This window comes from Chiloscyllium plagiosum, chromosome 32, assembly GCF_004010195.1.
Source record: "Chiloscyllium plagiosum isolate BGI_BamShark_2017 chromosome 32, ASM401019v2, whole genome shotgun sequence".
Taxonomy (NCBI): Eukaryota; Metazoa; Chordata; class Chondrichthyes; order Orectolobiformes; family Hemiscylliidae; genus Chiloscyllium; species Chiloscyllium plagiosum.
In genome coordinates, this window is record NC_057741.1 from 31,663,131 (window position 1) to 31,675,213 (window position 12,083).

The 12,083-nt window shown below is 41.9% G+C and overlaps 1 protein-coding gene across 1 annotated transcript in view; it reads right to left on the minus strand.

Annotated features, from left to right (window-relative positions):
- Window positions 1–12,083, minus strand: part of LOC122539482 (probable E3 ubiquitin-protein ligase HERC3) — a 52,808-nt gene that overhangs the window by 11,303 nt on the left and 29,422 nt on the right. Inside the window, exons 15-20 of the mRNA XM_043674360.1 lie at window positions 10,940–11,002; window positions 9,406–9,489; window positions 8,371–8,481; window positions 5,742–5,879; window positions 2,459–2,625; window positions 2,078–2,144 (exon numbers count right to left, since the gene is read on the minus strand). Coding sequence (XP_043530295.1) covers window positions 2,078–2,144; window positions 2,459–2,625; window positions 5,742–5,879; window positions 8,371–8,481; window positions 9,406–9,489; window positions 10,940–11,002 — 630 coding nt within the window. The remainder of the gene's footprint in view (window positions 1–2,077; window positions 2,145–2,458; window positions 2,626–5,741; window positions 5,880–8,370; window positions 8,482–9,405; window positions 9,490–10,939; window positions 11,003–12,083) is intronic.

The following is a 12,083-nucleotide window of genomic DNA, read 5'->3' on the forward strand; positions in this document are numbered from 1 at the left end:
CCTGCAGTCTTCTTCTTGCCCTCTCCGCCTCCACCCTACTCCGACCTATCACCCTCACCTTGACCTCTTTCCACCTATCACATTTCCAACGCCCCTCCTCCAAGTTCCTCCTCCCTACCTTTTATCTTCTCCTGCTGAACACTCTCTGCTCATTCCTGAAGAAGGGCCTGTGCCCGAAACGTCGAATCTCCTGTTCCCTGGATGCTGCCTGACCTGCTGTGCTGTTCCAGCAATAAAGTTTCAACCTCCATTTCCTCTGGCCCTCTTAGCAAGCTGGGATTTCTGTTTCGCCACTCCTCTTCGAACGCTGCTCCAGACTTACAGCTTTCAAAGGTTCCTACCGATGATCACCATCTCTACATCAAGCTGGTATATGCTCTTGGAGCAGTCAGGTGGACATCCAGTAGGTTGGGACCCAGTAACCAATTCGCCATTTGGAAGGTCTTTAGGTATACATCCATTGGGTGAACATGGCCAAATCATTACAGGTCTTCCCTTATGTAACATTTGCAAAAGATCAACAGAATTCTCATTTACTGTAAACTGAACTTCCATCACTGCAGGTAGACTTAAGTTCATTCCCCTGAAGTTTAGTTACCACAAAATTGGAAATGTGTTGCTGGAAAAGCGCAGCAGGTCAGGCAGCATCCAAGGAGCAGGAGAATCGACATTTCGGGCATGAGCTTCTTCAGGAAGGGCTCATGCCCAAAACGTCGATTCTCCTGCTCCTTGGATGCTGCCTGACCTGCTGCGCTTTTCCAGCAACACATTTTCAGCTCTGATCTCCAGCATCTGCAGTCCTCACTTTCTTCTTACCACAAAATTGGCCACATTGAGTCAAATTGTTTTGATAAAGAGTATCGTTGAATCAGATATGATCTTGGCACTGCCATAAATGGGGCTGAATGGCCTCCACCGAGCTGCAAATTGCTACAATTTTGTGTTCTAAGCTCACTCGGGAAGAGTGACTACCCTTGGAAAATGGTGATGAGAGTCTCACTCTCGGAATACTGGGTTGACATCCACAGTAGTACACACATCCAATGGGAATGGAGTGAATGCTAACCCAAATTCATCAATCACCATAGCCATGAGGGAGATGAGTCAGACAAGCAATTTGGGCACATTATAGGATTTTCATTATGGAAATAATGCAGACCGACAATAATTAGACATAAACGCTGTCAAAGAAATGAGCTGTCACGTGTTTAAAGAACAGGAAGACTGACTGAGCACATAATTGGAAGAGCTAATGACAATTACAAAACAATACCATTGAGCAAGGCATGTCCTTCAGGAGACAAGGGTTATAATTGCATGTAATATCTATTTCCAAGCTTCCCATATCATCCCCACACTAACAACCGCCAACTACACAATCAGCAAAGCATTTGAGGGAAATTCGCTTCTGGTGTGCATGAGCTGTTGGTGGATTCATTATAGGGTGCTAAACAACAAAGACCCACCCCACCCATACCCCCACCAAGTCTCCAAAGCCCCCCACCCCCTTCAGCCCTTCAGATACAGTGGAGTTTAGATGAATGAATGGCAACATTATTGAAGCATATAAGACACTTAGGGGTATGACAGGGTAGATGCTGAGAGGTTGTTTCCTCTGGTGGGAGAGTACAGGACCAGAGGGCATAGTCTCAGAGTAAGAGGTCACCCAGTTAGGACAAAGATGAGGCTAGTGAATCTTTCTCAGAGGGTGGTGAATCTGTGGAATTCTTTACTGCAGAGGGCTCTGGATGCTGGGTCATATTCAAGGCTGAGACAGATAGATTTTTAATGAGTAAAGGAATCAGGGGTTATTAGGATAAAGCAGCAAGTGGAGTTGAGGATTATTACATCAGCAATTACCACATTGAATAAAGACTTGATGGGTTGAATGGTCTACTTCTGCTCTCATGGCTCATTGTCTTATGGATTGGAGTGCAGATTGGAATGGGCATTACTTGCACATTGTCTATTCTGAGTGGCATGCTCAAGTTCCTTCGTGCACTCCAGTGTGCATTGGTAGTCTTTCGGTTTTACTGTAGATTGAAAGTAAACTGATGTAGTATAGGAATAGACTTACAGTAAAATCCAGGCACAGCATTTCTTCAATATCATCATGCTCATAATCAAGGACCTCTTGGAGTGAACTGTATTACCGAGAAAAAGCATAGAAATTCAAAGTTAGTAAGTTTTGTCAATGTCTTGCCAATTTCAACGTAAGATTTGTGTGAGGCTATGAAGTTAATTGCAAATTGTTAATTTTCACTGATCAGAAAGCACTGATCAAAATAGATTGCAAACTTAATATTTTAAGTGATATCGTTCTGATTGTGGTATTTTGAATTAATCTTACTTTTCCCCAGGATATTGAACCAAGGATGAGATGTGTAGTGACAGGAAGGAACAGCATTAAAGGTTTGATAATTTGGTGGAGTGTGATGAAATGTTTGGTCTCACTCACTTTCCTTCTGTTGGTGAGAGTTCCTTCAGATCCTCCAAACCTGGTGGCACGTGGAGCAACTTTTTGTATAAAGCCAATGGGAAGTTGAAATTGCAGATTAAACAATTGGATACAGCAAATCCACAGAGAATTCCCATCAGATGAAATGCAAGATCCATTTCTGGTTCCTGTGTGTAATACAAAAAGGCAAGAAATGATAAAAGCATTCTTTGCAAAGTCTTCACAGTACTTTCAAACAAAGAAGTGGACCTTGCAGTCAAGATTGAGTGGGTCCATGCCCTTCTGGGCATCTTCAGAGGCAATGTGAGTGCTCACAGAATCCAACTTGTCCACACTAACAAGACATCCCAATCTGATCTAGTCCCATTTTCCAGCATTTAGCCCATATCCTGCTAAATCCTTCCTATTCATATACCCATCCTGATGCCTTTTAAATGTTGTAATTGCACCTGCATCGACCAATCAGGTATGAAGAGCTGACCAGCGAATCACGAGGCTTAATGTTGCAGAATAGACAATAGACAATAGGTGCAGGAGTAGGCCATTCTGCCCTTCGAGCCTGCACCACCATTCAATATGATCATGGCTGATCATCCTTAATCAGTATCCTGTTCCTGCCTTATCTCCATAACCCTTGATTCCACAATCCTTGAGAGCTCTATCCAACTCTTTCTTAAATGAATCCAGAAACTGGGCCTCCACTGCCCTCTGGGGCAGAGCATTCCACACAGCCACCACTCTCTGGGTGAAGAAGTTTCTCCTCATCTCTGTCCTAAATGGTCTACCCCGTATTTTTAAGCTGTGTCCTCTGTTTCGGCACTCACCCCGCAGCGGAAACATGTTGCCTGCCGCCAGAGTGTCCAATCCTTTGATCATCTTATATGTCTCAACCAGATCCCCTCTCAGTCTTCTAAACTCAAGGGTACACAAGCCCAGTCGCTCCAGTCTTTCAGTGTAAGGTAATCCCGCCATTCCAGGAATTGACCTCGTGAACCTACGCTGCATTCCCTCAATAGCCAGAATGTCTCTCCTCAAATTTGGAGACCAGAACTGCACACAGTACTCCAGGTGTGGTCACACCAGGGCCCTGTACAGCCGCAGAAGGACCTCTTTGCTTCTATACTCAATCCCTCTTGTTATGAAGGCCAGCATGCTATTAGCCTTCTTCACTACCTGCTGTACCTGCATGCTTACCTTCATTGACTGGTTACAAGAACACCCAGATCTCTCTGTACTGCCCCTTTACCTAAATTGATCCCATTTAGGTAGTAATCTGCCTTCCTGTTCTTGCCACCAAAGTGGATAACCATACATTTATCCACATTAAACTGTATCTGCCATGCATCTGACCACTCACCTAACTTGTCCAGGTCACCCTGTAATCTCCTAACATCCTCATCACATTTCACCCTGCCACCCAGCTTAGTACCATCAGAAGCTTAGTATCATAGAAGCCGCTGGTCCATCAGAGGCTATCAGCGCCTGGGGTCTTAGAGATTGTTGCTGGAGGTCTAGGCTTCGGGGAATTCAGTGGTGAGAAGGTGGGTCATTTCCGTTCAGGTCTCGCTGGGAGGGGGAAATGCAGGGGTGGGGAGAGGCTGGTCAACAGGCTTGGAGCCAAGGAACAGGAGATGGCTTTTGGTGGCCACTGCCTGGCAGGGGATTACAGCAAATGAAGACCTAGCATGCAGCCCTGACTTCCCTATTGGGAAACCATCTGCTTTTCCTGCCTGCCATGAAGAAAATAATCAGGCTGATTGTGAGCTGAGGCTTTAAGTTGGACATTATTTAAGGCTCCTAATAGATGGTGACTTTAGAAAGTCCCCAGTTGAACTTCTTGCCCAGCACTTCATTTCTGAGGTGGTACAATGGCAATGAGTATGTCTCCAGGGCCAACTCACCCAATTATTTGCCCTTTGCACCACCATCCTTGTTGTCTCCAGGGAAGGGTAATTGCACTTTGAGCTGGATGATGTGCTCATAGATAGCAGCCTCACCTGTTGGAAGAGCTTGCTAGAAATCTGGATATAATGCCCACATAACTTTCCAATGATTTATCTGAATAACAAAGCTTCTGCAGACTATTGTGATATGCTCTCGATGGGGAGGGATCTTTCTAGGGAGCACAAAATTTGCAAGTCAGTCTTCATAACACAACTACTGCTGATTTTAAATCTAGAATGGGCCAATGTTATGCAATTTACTTTTTTTTTTTACAGAAAATGTTTTGTACACAACACTGATCTGGTGCAAGAAATAGCATCATACTCGCATAGTCTCTCAGGGATCCATAAGGTCATCTTTTTTGCAGTTAACAAACCAACGTACTCTCATAAAGAAACAGCCATGGAATTCCTCAACCACTTTTACTTTTGCAACTAAATATTTTATTTCTTAACAATCTATCTCTGAAATACAAACTCCGGTACCCACTGATTATAGGCATTTATACAGTTTCCAACGGGAAACTTAATGGCAGATTCTGGTGACACAGAGACTTAGAATCATAAAGCATGGAAACAGACTCTTTGGTCCAATTGTCCACACTAACAGGACATCCCAATCTGATCTAGTCCCATCTGCCAGCATTTAGCCCATATCCTGCTAAATCCTTCCTCTTCATTTATCCATCCAGATGCCTTTTAAATGTTGCAATTGTACCTGCATCCACCACTTCCTCTGGCATCTTGTTCTATACACACACCACCCTTCTCATAAAAACATTACCCCTCAGGTCCTTTCTAAATCTTTCCCCTCTCAGCTTAAACCTATGCCCTCTCGTATTTAATTCTTCCACCCTAGGGAAAAAGACCTTGGCTCTTTACCCTATCCATGTCCCTCACGATTTTATAAACTTATATAAGGTCACCCTTCAGCCTCTGACACTCCAGGAAAAAAAACTCCAGACCATTCAGCCTTTCCCCATAACTCTGACCCTCCAGTCCTGGCAATGTCCTTGTAAATCTTCTCTGCGCCCTCTCAAGTTTTAACAACATCTTTCCTATAGAAGAATTGAGCCCAGTATTCTAAAACTGTATAATGTGGCAAATTGTTCAAATACCAGCAGCAAACAGGATATACTGGTTACCAACTGGTAGAATTGTTGAACCAACAGCCTCTTATTCACTTTTTTCTTAAATATTAACAGTTTCAGGGTATCAGTGTTCTGGTCCTCAACATCGTGTCGACTAAAATCCACTATTCCTGAGTGCTAGAAGTACAAAAGGAGTGGAGGAAGTTCTGATGCACATCTTTACAGGTCATGAGGTATAATAAGCCTTACCTCATTGGAAAACCAAAGCAGTCCAGAATCTTCGGAGCGTTGAAATATCCCTCTGCTGCCATATAGTTCCCGACTAAGAAGGGTGAAGAATTCCTGCGTTACCCCTTTGCCATAACATGATTCACCCTCAAATACAACCTGAAATAGCAGCAGCATGAAGAGTAAACATTAACACACTCCAAAATATTTGGGAATATTTGTCTTTTTACATCCAATGGTGTTCTCTTTCCCTTTGTATACATCATTGTTCAATGTTACAACTTATGTTATTGCCGTTAAAAATGCCAAAATATGATAGGATAAATAGACAGATCTTTTGCGTGGGGTGGGGATCCCAGAACTAGAGGGCATAGGTTTAGGGTGAGAGGGTGAAAATTTAAATGGGGCCGAAGGGGCAATGTTTTCATGCAGAGGGTGGTGCCAGAGGAAATGGTGGAGGCTGGTACAATTACAACATTTAAAAGGCATCTGGATGGGTATGTGAATAAGAAGGGTTGAGAGGTATATGTGCCAAGTGCTGGCAAATGGGACTAGATTAGTTTAGGATATCTGCTCGCATGGACAAGTTGGACCGAAGGGTCTGTTTTTGTGCTGTACATTTCTATGACTCTATGACTTGAAACAAAAACAAAAATTGCTGGAGAAACTCAGCATGTCTGACAGCATCTTTGGAGAAAGTGAGGACTGCAGATGTTGGAGATCAAAGTCACAAGTGTGGCGCTGGAAAGACACAGCTGGTCAGGCAGCATCCACAGAGCGGGAGAGTTGATGTTTCGAGCAGGAACTCTTCATGAGGAATTCCTGGTGAAGAGTTTATGCTTAAAATGTCGACTCTCCTGCTCCTCGGATGCTGCCTAACCGGCTGTGCTTTTACAGTGCCACACTTTTTGACCCAGCATCTTTGGAGAGAAAGCAGAGTTAATGTTTCAGGTCTAGGCAGCTGAAAAGGGGGATGGGGTGGGGGGAGGGAAGGCAGCAAGATGGGAGTGAAGAGGAAAGAAGGGTCCTGTCTGCAAGAGTCCTGTGGGGGAAGAACAAAACTGAAAGAGGTTTAGGGTTTTAGAGTGAAGGAGGCAGCAATATTAAGGAAGAGGGATGCCACAGTGTGGTTGGAGAGGAAGGTAAAACACAAAGCAAACAGCTTTATAATTGTTGGCAAAATGAATACCTGGTTAACTGAGAAAACATGAAATGACAGAGATAATGCATTCATTACAAATGAATGTTGCCAACTTTATGCATATGTGATGGAAACACATCAGCTGTGTTCTTACCAAACTGGGGATGATGTGATTAGGGTAACGGTTTTTCATATGTAGAAGCGTGTTGTCAATTATTTTGTAAGGAAAACTTTTGATGCTAAATTCTGATTCCTGTTGTATATCAATTCAAATACAGTGGTATTATGTGTGTTAATGGTTTGCTTGTGTGTCATAGCTTTAGGTTTATTGGAGAGTTGATTATTATTGAGGATAGTGATGAATTCTTCTAATTCTATTTTTGGGCAAGTCCAAATACCTCAAATGACAACAAGATATTGTTACTACATGACTGCAGCATCTGATAAATGTGTTAGTGACAGTGTAAAAGTAGACATTAAAAATCAGAAAGACAGCTCTCCAGAAAATATCAAGTTTTTGAAAAGAATAACATTTTGACCCTGGTAGGAGTAGACTAGGGACTCTATGAATTGAGATTAATTACTGTTCTAATCTGCAGAGGATGTTTGCCTTGTTTAAGGCAGAACTTACATCTGCTCTCAACAGCATCATCTGTATCACCTGGCACATGGCACATGGCATATGGCTGGAGGAGGAGGGGGGGGTTTGTGGGTTGACAGCCTCTGGGAGCAGATCATTCTTCAATTATCCAGCATTCCATAAACCAAATTTCCGATTAAATGAACAAGATCGCAAGGTCCCGATGTGTGGCTGACTATGTTATCCAGCATCGATTAACCAAATATGCCCGCCCATGTCCTTCGGATAATCGAGGTTCCTCTGTATACTTCTCAGTGTCCCATATTCTGAACTAACAATAAATGGACCAAATCTAATAACTATATAAATGTAAGTAAAGAAAGTATAATTGTATAGCAGAGACAGAAGTGCATCTGTGTACCCTGAGGTATAATTGTCCCCTCGTCCTCTAACCCCACTTCACTTAAGAGCATAGTAGGTTTCGGTGCAATACTTTGGGAGACCAATTGATTGTGCATTAAAAATCCTTGACAAAGTCTACAAAATGTTACTTTCTGCTGTCACTTTTTGAAATACTTTTGCATCACCTTTTCAGTTCAATGTGGGATTTTAAATAACGCTGCCAAATTACAATCATACTTCCCTGCCCAGTCACCCGACTGACTGAAATAGCCTCCAAACCCCTGAGACTATACTGTGGAAAATGAGCTTTGCCATGCTGTCATAAGTTTTGCCAGAACTCTGGTCAAAAATGAAGGTTTTAAAATGGGATCTGAATTATATTGTTTCACTGTGTGTACAATTCCAATAGACATCAATTAATGTGCAAAATCTATTTTCATGTAGTCATTGATAGCTGGTGATTACATAGAAAAAATATTTCACATTTGAAAGATATTTGAAGCGTTCATCAATGACCCAGTTTGTACCTCAAGTACTGCACAATAAGCAGCTGATCTGATTGACTTTATGCCTTTCAGCGCACTCTGCAGAATCGCTTTCCTTGAAACCTGCAGATGGATCGGTTCTTTTGGGTTTGCCTGAAAGAAAGAAAGACATAGGTTTATGAAGCACTTTTCAGGACCATCATTCTATGGAAGTACTTTGCAGAGAATGTAGATTTTTTTTTTGAAGTATCATTACTATGCAATGCAGGAAACGTGAAAGCCAATTTGCACATTTAATGTGTTTCAGTGTGTTACACAATGGTAGACTTTGGCCCTTCCTGATGAAGGGCTTTTGCCCAAAATGTCGATTTGCCCGCTCCTTGGATGCTGCCTGACCTGCAGTGCTTTTCCAGCACCACTCTAATCTTGACTCTAATCTCCAGCATCTGCAGTACCCACTTCTGCCTTTCGCCAGAATGACCAATTCTAAGTCAAACAGTGCCATGGGATATTTATACTGACGTGGTATCTTTTTGAGCACTCAAAGTACATATGCACTAGCATTAGAATTTCGGATAGCTGATTTTCTATAGTATAGGCTCAGGGGTTTGGAGGCAGGAGCGAGGAAGTGTAATTGCAATTGTATAAATTGATTTCAATGACTGTATAGACTGGGATTTATAATTGAAACGTTGACGTAATAGTGTAACAAAGAAAGTGACAGCAGGAAGTAAGACTTTGCAGACTTAGTTTAAGATTTTTAATGCATGATCAATGGATCCCCCAAAGTACTGGACCTAAACCAATGTCCTTCCATTAACCCTGCATGCTCTGATGATAGTGGCATGAGAGGACACCAGCGAGATCAATCTCAATTTAACTGCAAGACAGGCAATTGACAATAAGCTGAGTGCCAAAGTTAGCTAACAGTGAGAGCTTCTTCCAATACAGTTTGTGTTATAGCCAAGGCCCTTGGTGTGCTGCTATATTGGAATGAACTTCAGTCTGTATGTTAAATATAGGCATTTAATCATTAGGCTACATTTCTACAAAATGCAATGTAATACATAGCATTACCAATAGCATGAATTCCAAATTCAATGCTTGCAGCTTCGTTTCCATATCAAAGATGCAAGGATATGCAAATAATTGCCGTTGTATCTATGGAAAAAGCACATTATGGATGTTAATCAGAACCAGATATGTGTGCTTTATAAACATGTTTCGAGAAAATAATGAATGATTCCCATCTGAAAAGTTTCACCCTATTTTGAATTTCTACTGACATTGTCTTACTGCTCCAATTCACCAATTATCTATGAATGCGGGATAATGTGAATCTTAGATCATTTTGTAAATGCTGTGAATAGTTGTAAGCAAATGTATTTTAATGATAAACTAGAGGGATCATGTGTCAAATTCTTCAGTTTTGGGAAACCCAAGTAAAATTTGGGAAATGTGGTCTGTTGAGGGTTGAAGTTACTGCTGTGAAAACAAAATTGACAAAAATAGGATGTATCAGAAATCAGGGCAGGAATTTTGGATTCAAGGGCCTGATGTTAGTTTGGATGTCTGGTGTCTCCATGGCTGTGAAAGTCCAGGCAATTAAGTCATTTTTGTTACAGAAGGAGACCATTCATTGTGTCAAGTGTGTACCAGTTCTCCATACAGCAAAGCAATCAGCCCCAATCCCCAGCTCTATGACTATGAGCTTATTTCCAAATTCACAAACAATTCACTTTTCAAGTCATTGTTTGTGATTGCTTCTACCACCCTTATTAACAGTAGGTTCTTAATTTTAAATCTGAGATAAGATACATTTTTGTTAAGCAAAGGTATTAAGGGGTAGGGGGTCAAAGGCAGATCTTTGGAAGTTACACCACAGAACAGCCATGGGTCTCATTGAATAGTGGATCAGGTTTGGGGGGCTGAATGCCCTACTTCTATTCCTTTGATCCTACATTCCTAAAGGTTCCAGGACATTATCACATAGAGTCATAAAGTCATAGAGATGTACTGCATGGAAACAGACCCTTCGCTATGCAAAATTCTTCCTCACATTTCCTCAGCATCTCTTGTCCAGTTCTATCAATCTGTATCCTTTAGTCCTGGCACCAACAGCTAATGGGAATGGCTTTGATTTGTTGATGTTATCTAAACCTGTCTTAATCTTGTACAGATTTATCAAGACACCCCTTAATCTCCTCTGCTCCAAGGAGAATGATTTCCCTAGTTTCCCCAACCTCATTCTGTCACCAAAATCCCTCATCCCTGGAACCATTCTGTTAAATCTCCACTATACCTTTGCAAGGAACTTTCATGTCCTTCCCAAATCTCTCAGTTATGGATGTAAACTTCACTGAAATGAAGTTAGAATTCTCAGTAGGCTCACTGTGAGGAAGTAAAAAGCAAGGCCCAAGCTAAGGGCTCCACAGAACTAAATCAGAAGAAGAAGCCCACACCTTCTCATGGTTAGGTTTAGTGTGGCTTCACAGCAGGCCTCCTGACTTCTCCAGACCCCCAAATTGTTTTCATGGAACAGGGAGGAAATTTAAAAAAAAACAAAACGATCATTATTCACAAAAACAAACATGCAACACAGACAACTTACTCCAAGAAATGCTGAGAAATATTGCTGAATCTTCAATTCTGAACATGCATAGCCATTCATTAACTGTGAAGAAAACACAAAGCCCACATCACAGATCAGATTTACTTCAGAACGTACAGAAAGCAAACAAGTATTTTATTTCTACAAACATATTGGTTTTGCTGTGTGACATTCATCGTTTTGGTGAAGTATTTCAATAGAACAGAAAATCTTCAGACCACAAGTATCAGTAAAAGGTGGTTAAGAATTCAACCTTTTGTCTGATTGACAGTATTAGGCAAGAACTTTTGAAAGCTGATTGGGGGCAGATGTTCGTAGGTAAAGGGACAGCTGGAAAGTGGGAAGCCTTCAGAAATGAGATAACAAAAATCCAGAGAGAGTATATTCCTGTCAGGGTGAAAAGAAAGGCTGGTAGGTATAGGGAATGCTGGGTGACTAAAGAAATTGAGGGTTTGGTTAAGAAAAAGAAGGAAGCATATGTAAGTTATAGACAGGATAGATCGAGTGAATCCTTAAAAGAGTATAAAGGCAGTAGGAGTATACTTAAGAGGGAAATCAGGAGCGCAAAAAGGGGACATGAGAAAGCTTTGGCAAATAGAATTAAGGAGAATCCAAAGGGTTTTTACACATATGTTAAGGACAAAAGGGTAACTAGGGAGAAAATAGGGCCCCCCAAAAATCAGCAAGGCAGCCTTTGTGTGGAGTTGCAGAATTGGGGGAGATACTAAACGAGTATTTTGCATCAGTATTTACTGTGGAAAAGGATATGGAAGATATAGACTGTAGGGAAATAGATGGTGACACCTTGCAAATTGTCCAAATTACAGAGGAGGACGTGCTGGAGATCTTGAAGCGGATAAAGGTGGATAAGACCCTAGGACCTGATCAGGTGCACACTAGAAATTTGTAGGAAGCTAGAAAAGTGATTGCTGGGCCTCTTGCTGAGATATTTGTATCATCGATAGGCACAGGTGAGGTTCCAGAAGACTGGAGGTTGGCAAACATGGTGCCACTGTTTAAGAAGGGTGGTAAGGACAAGCCAGGGAGCTATAGACCGGTGAGCCTGACCTCGGTGGTGGGCAAGTTGTTGGAGGGAATCCTGAGGGACAGGATGTACATGTATTTGGAAAGGCAAGGACTGATT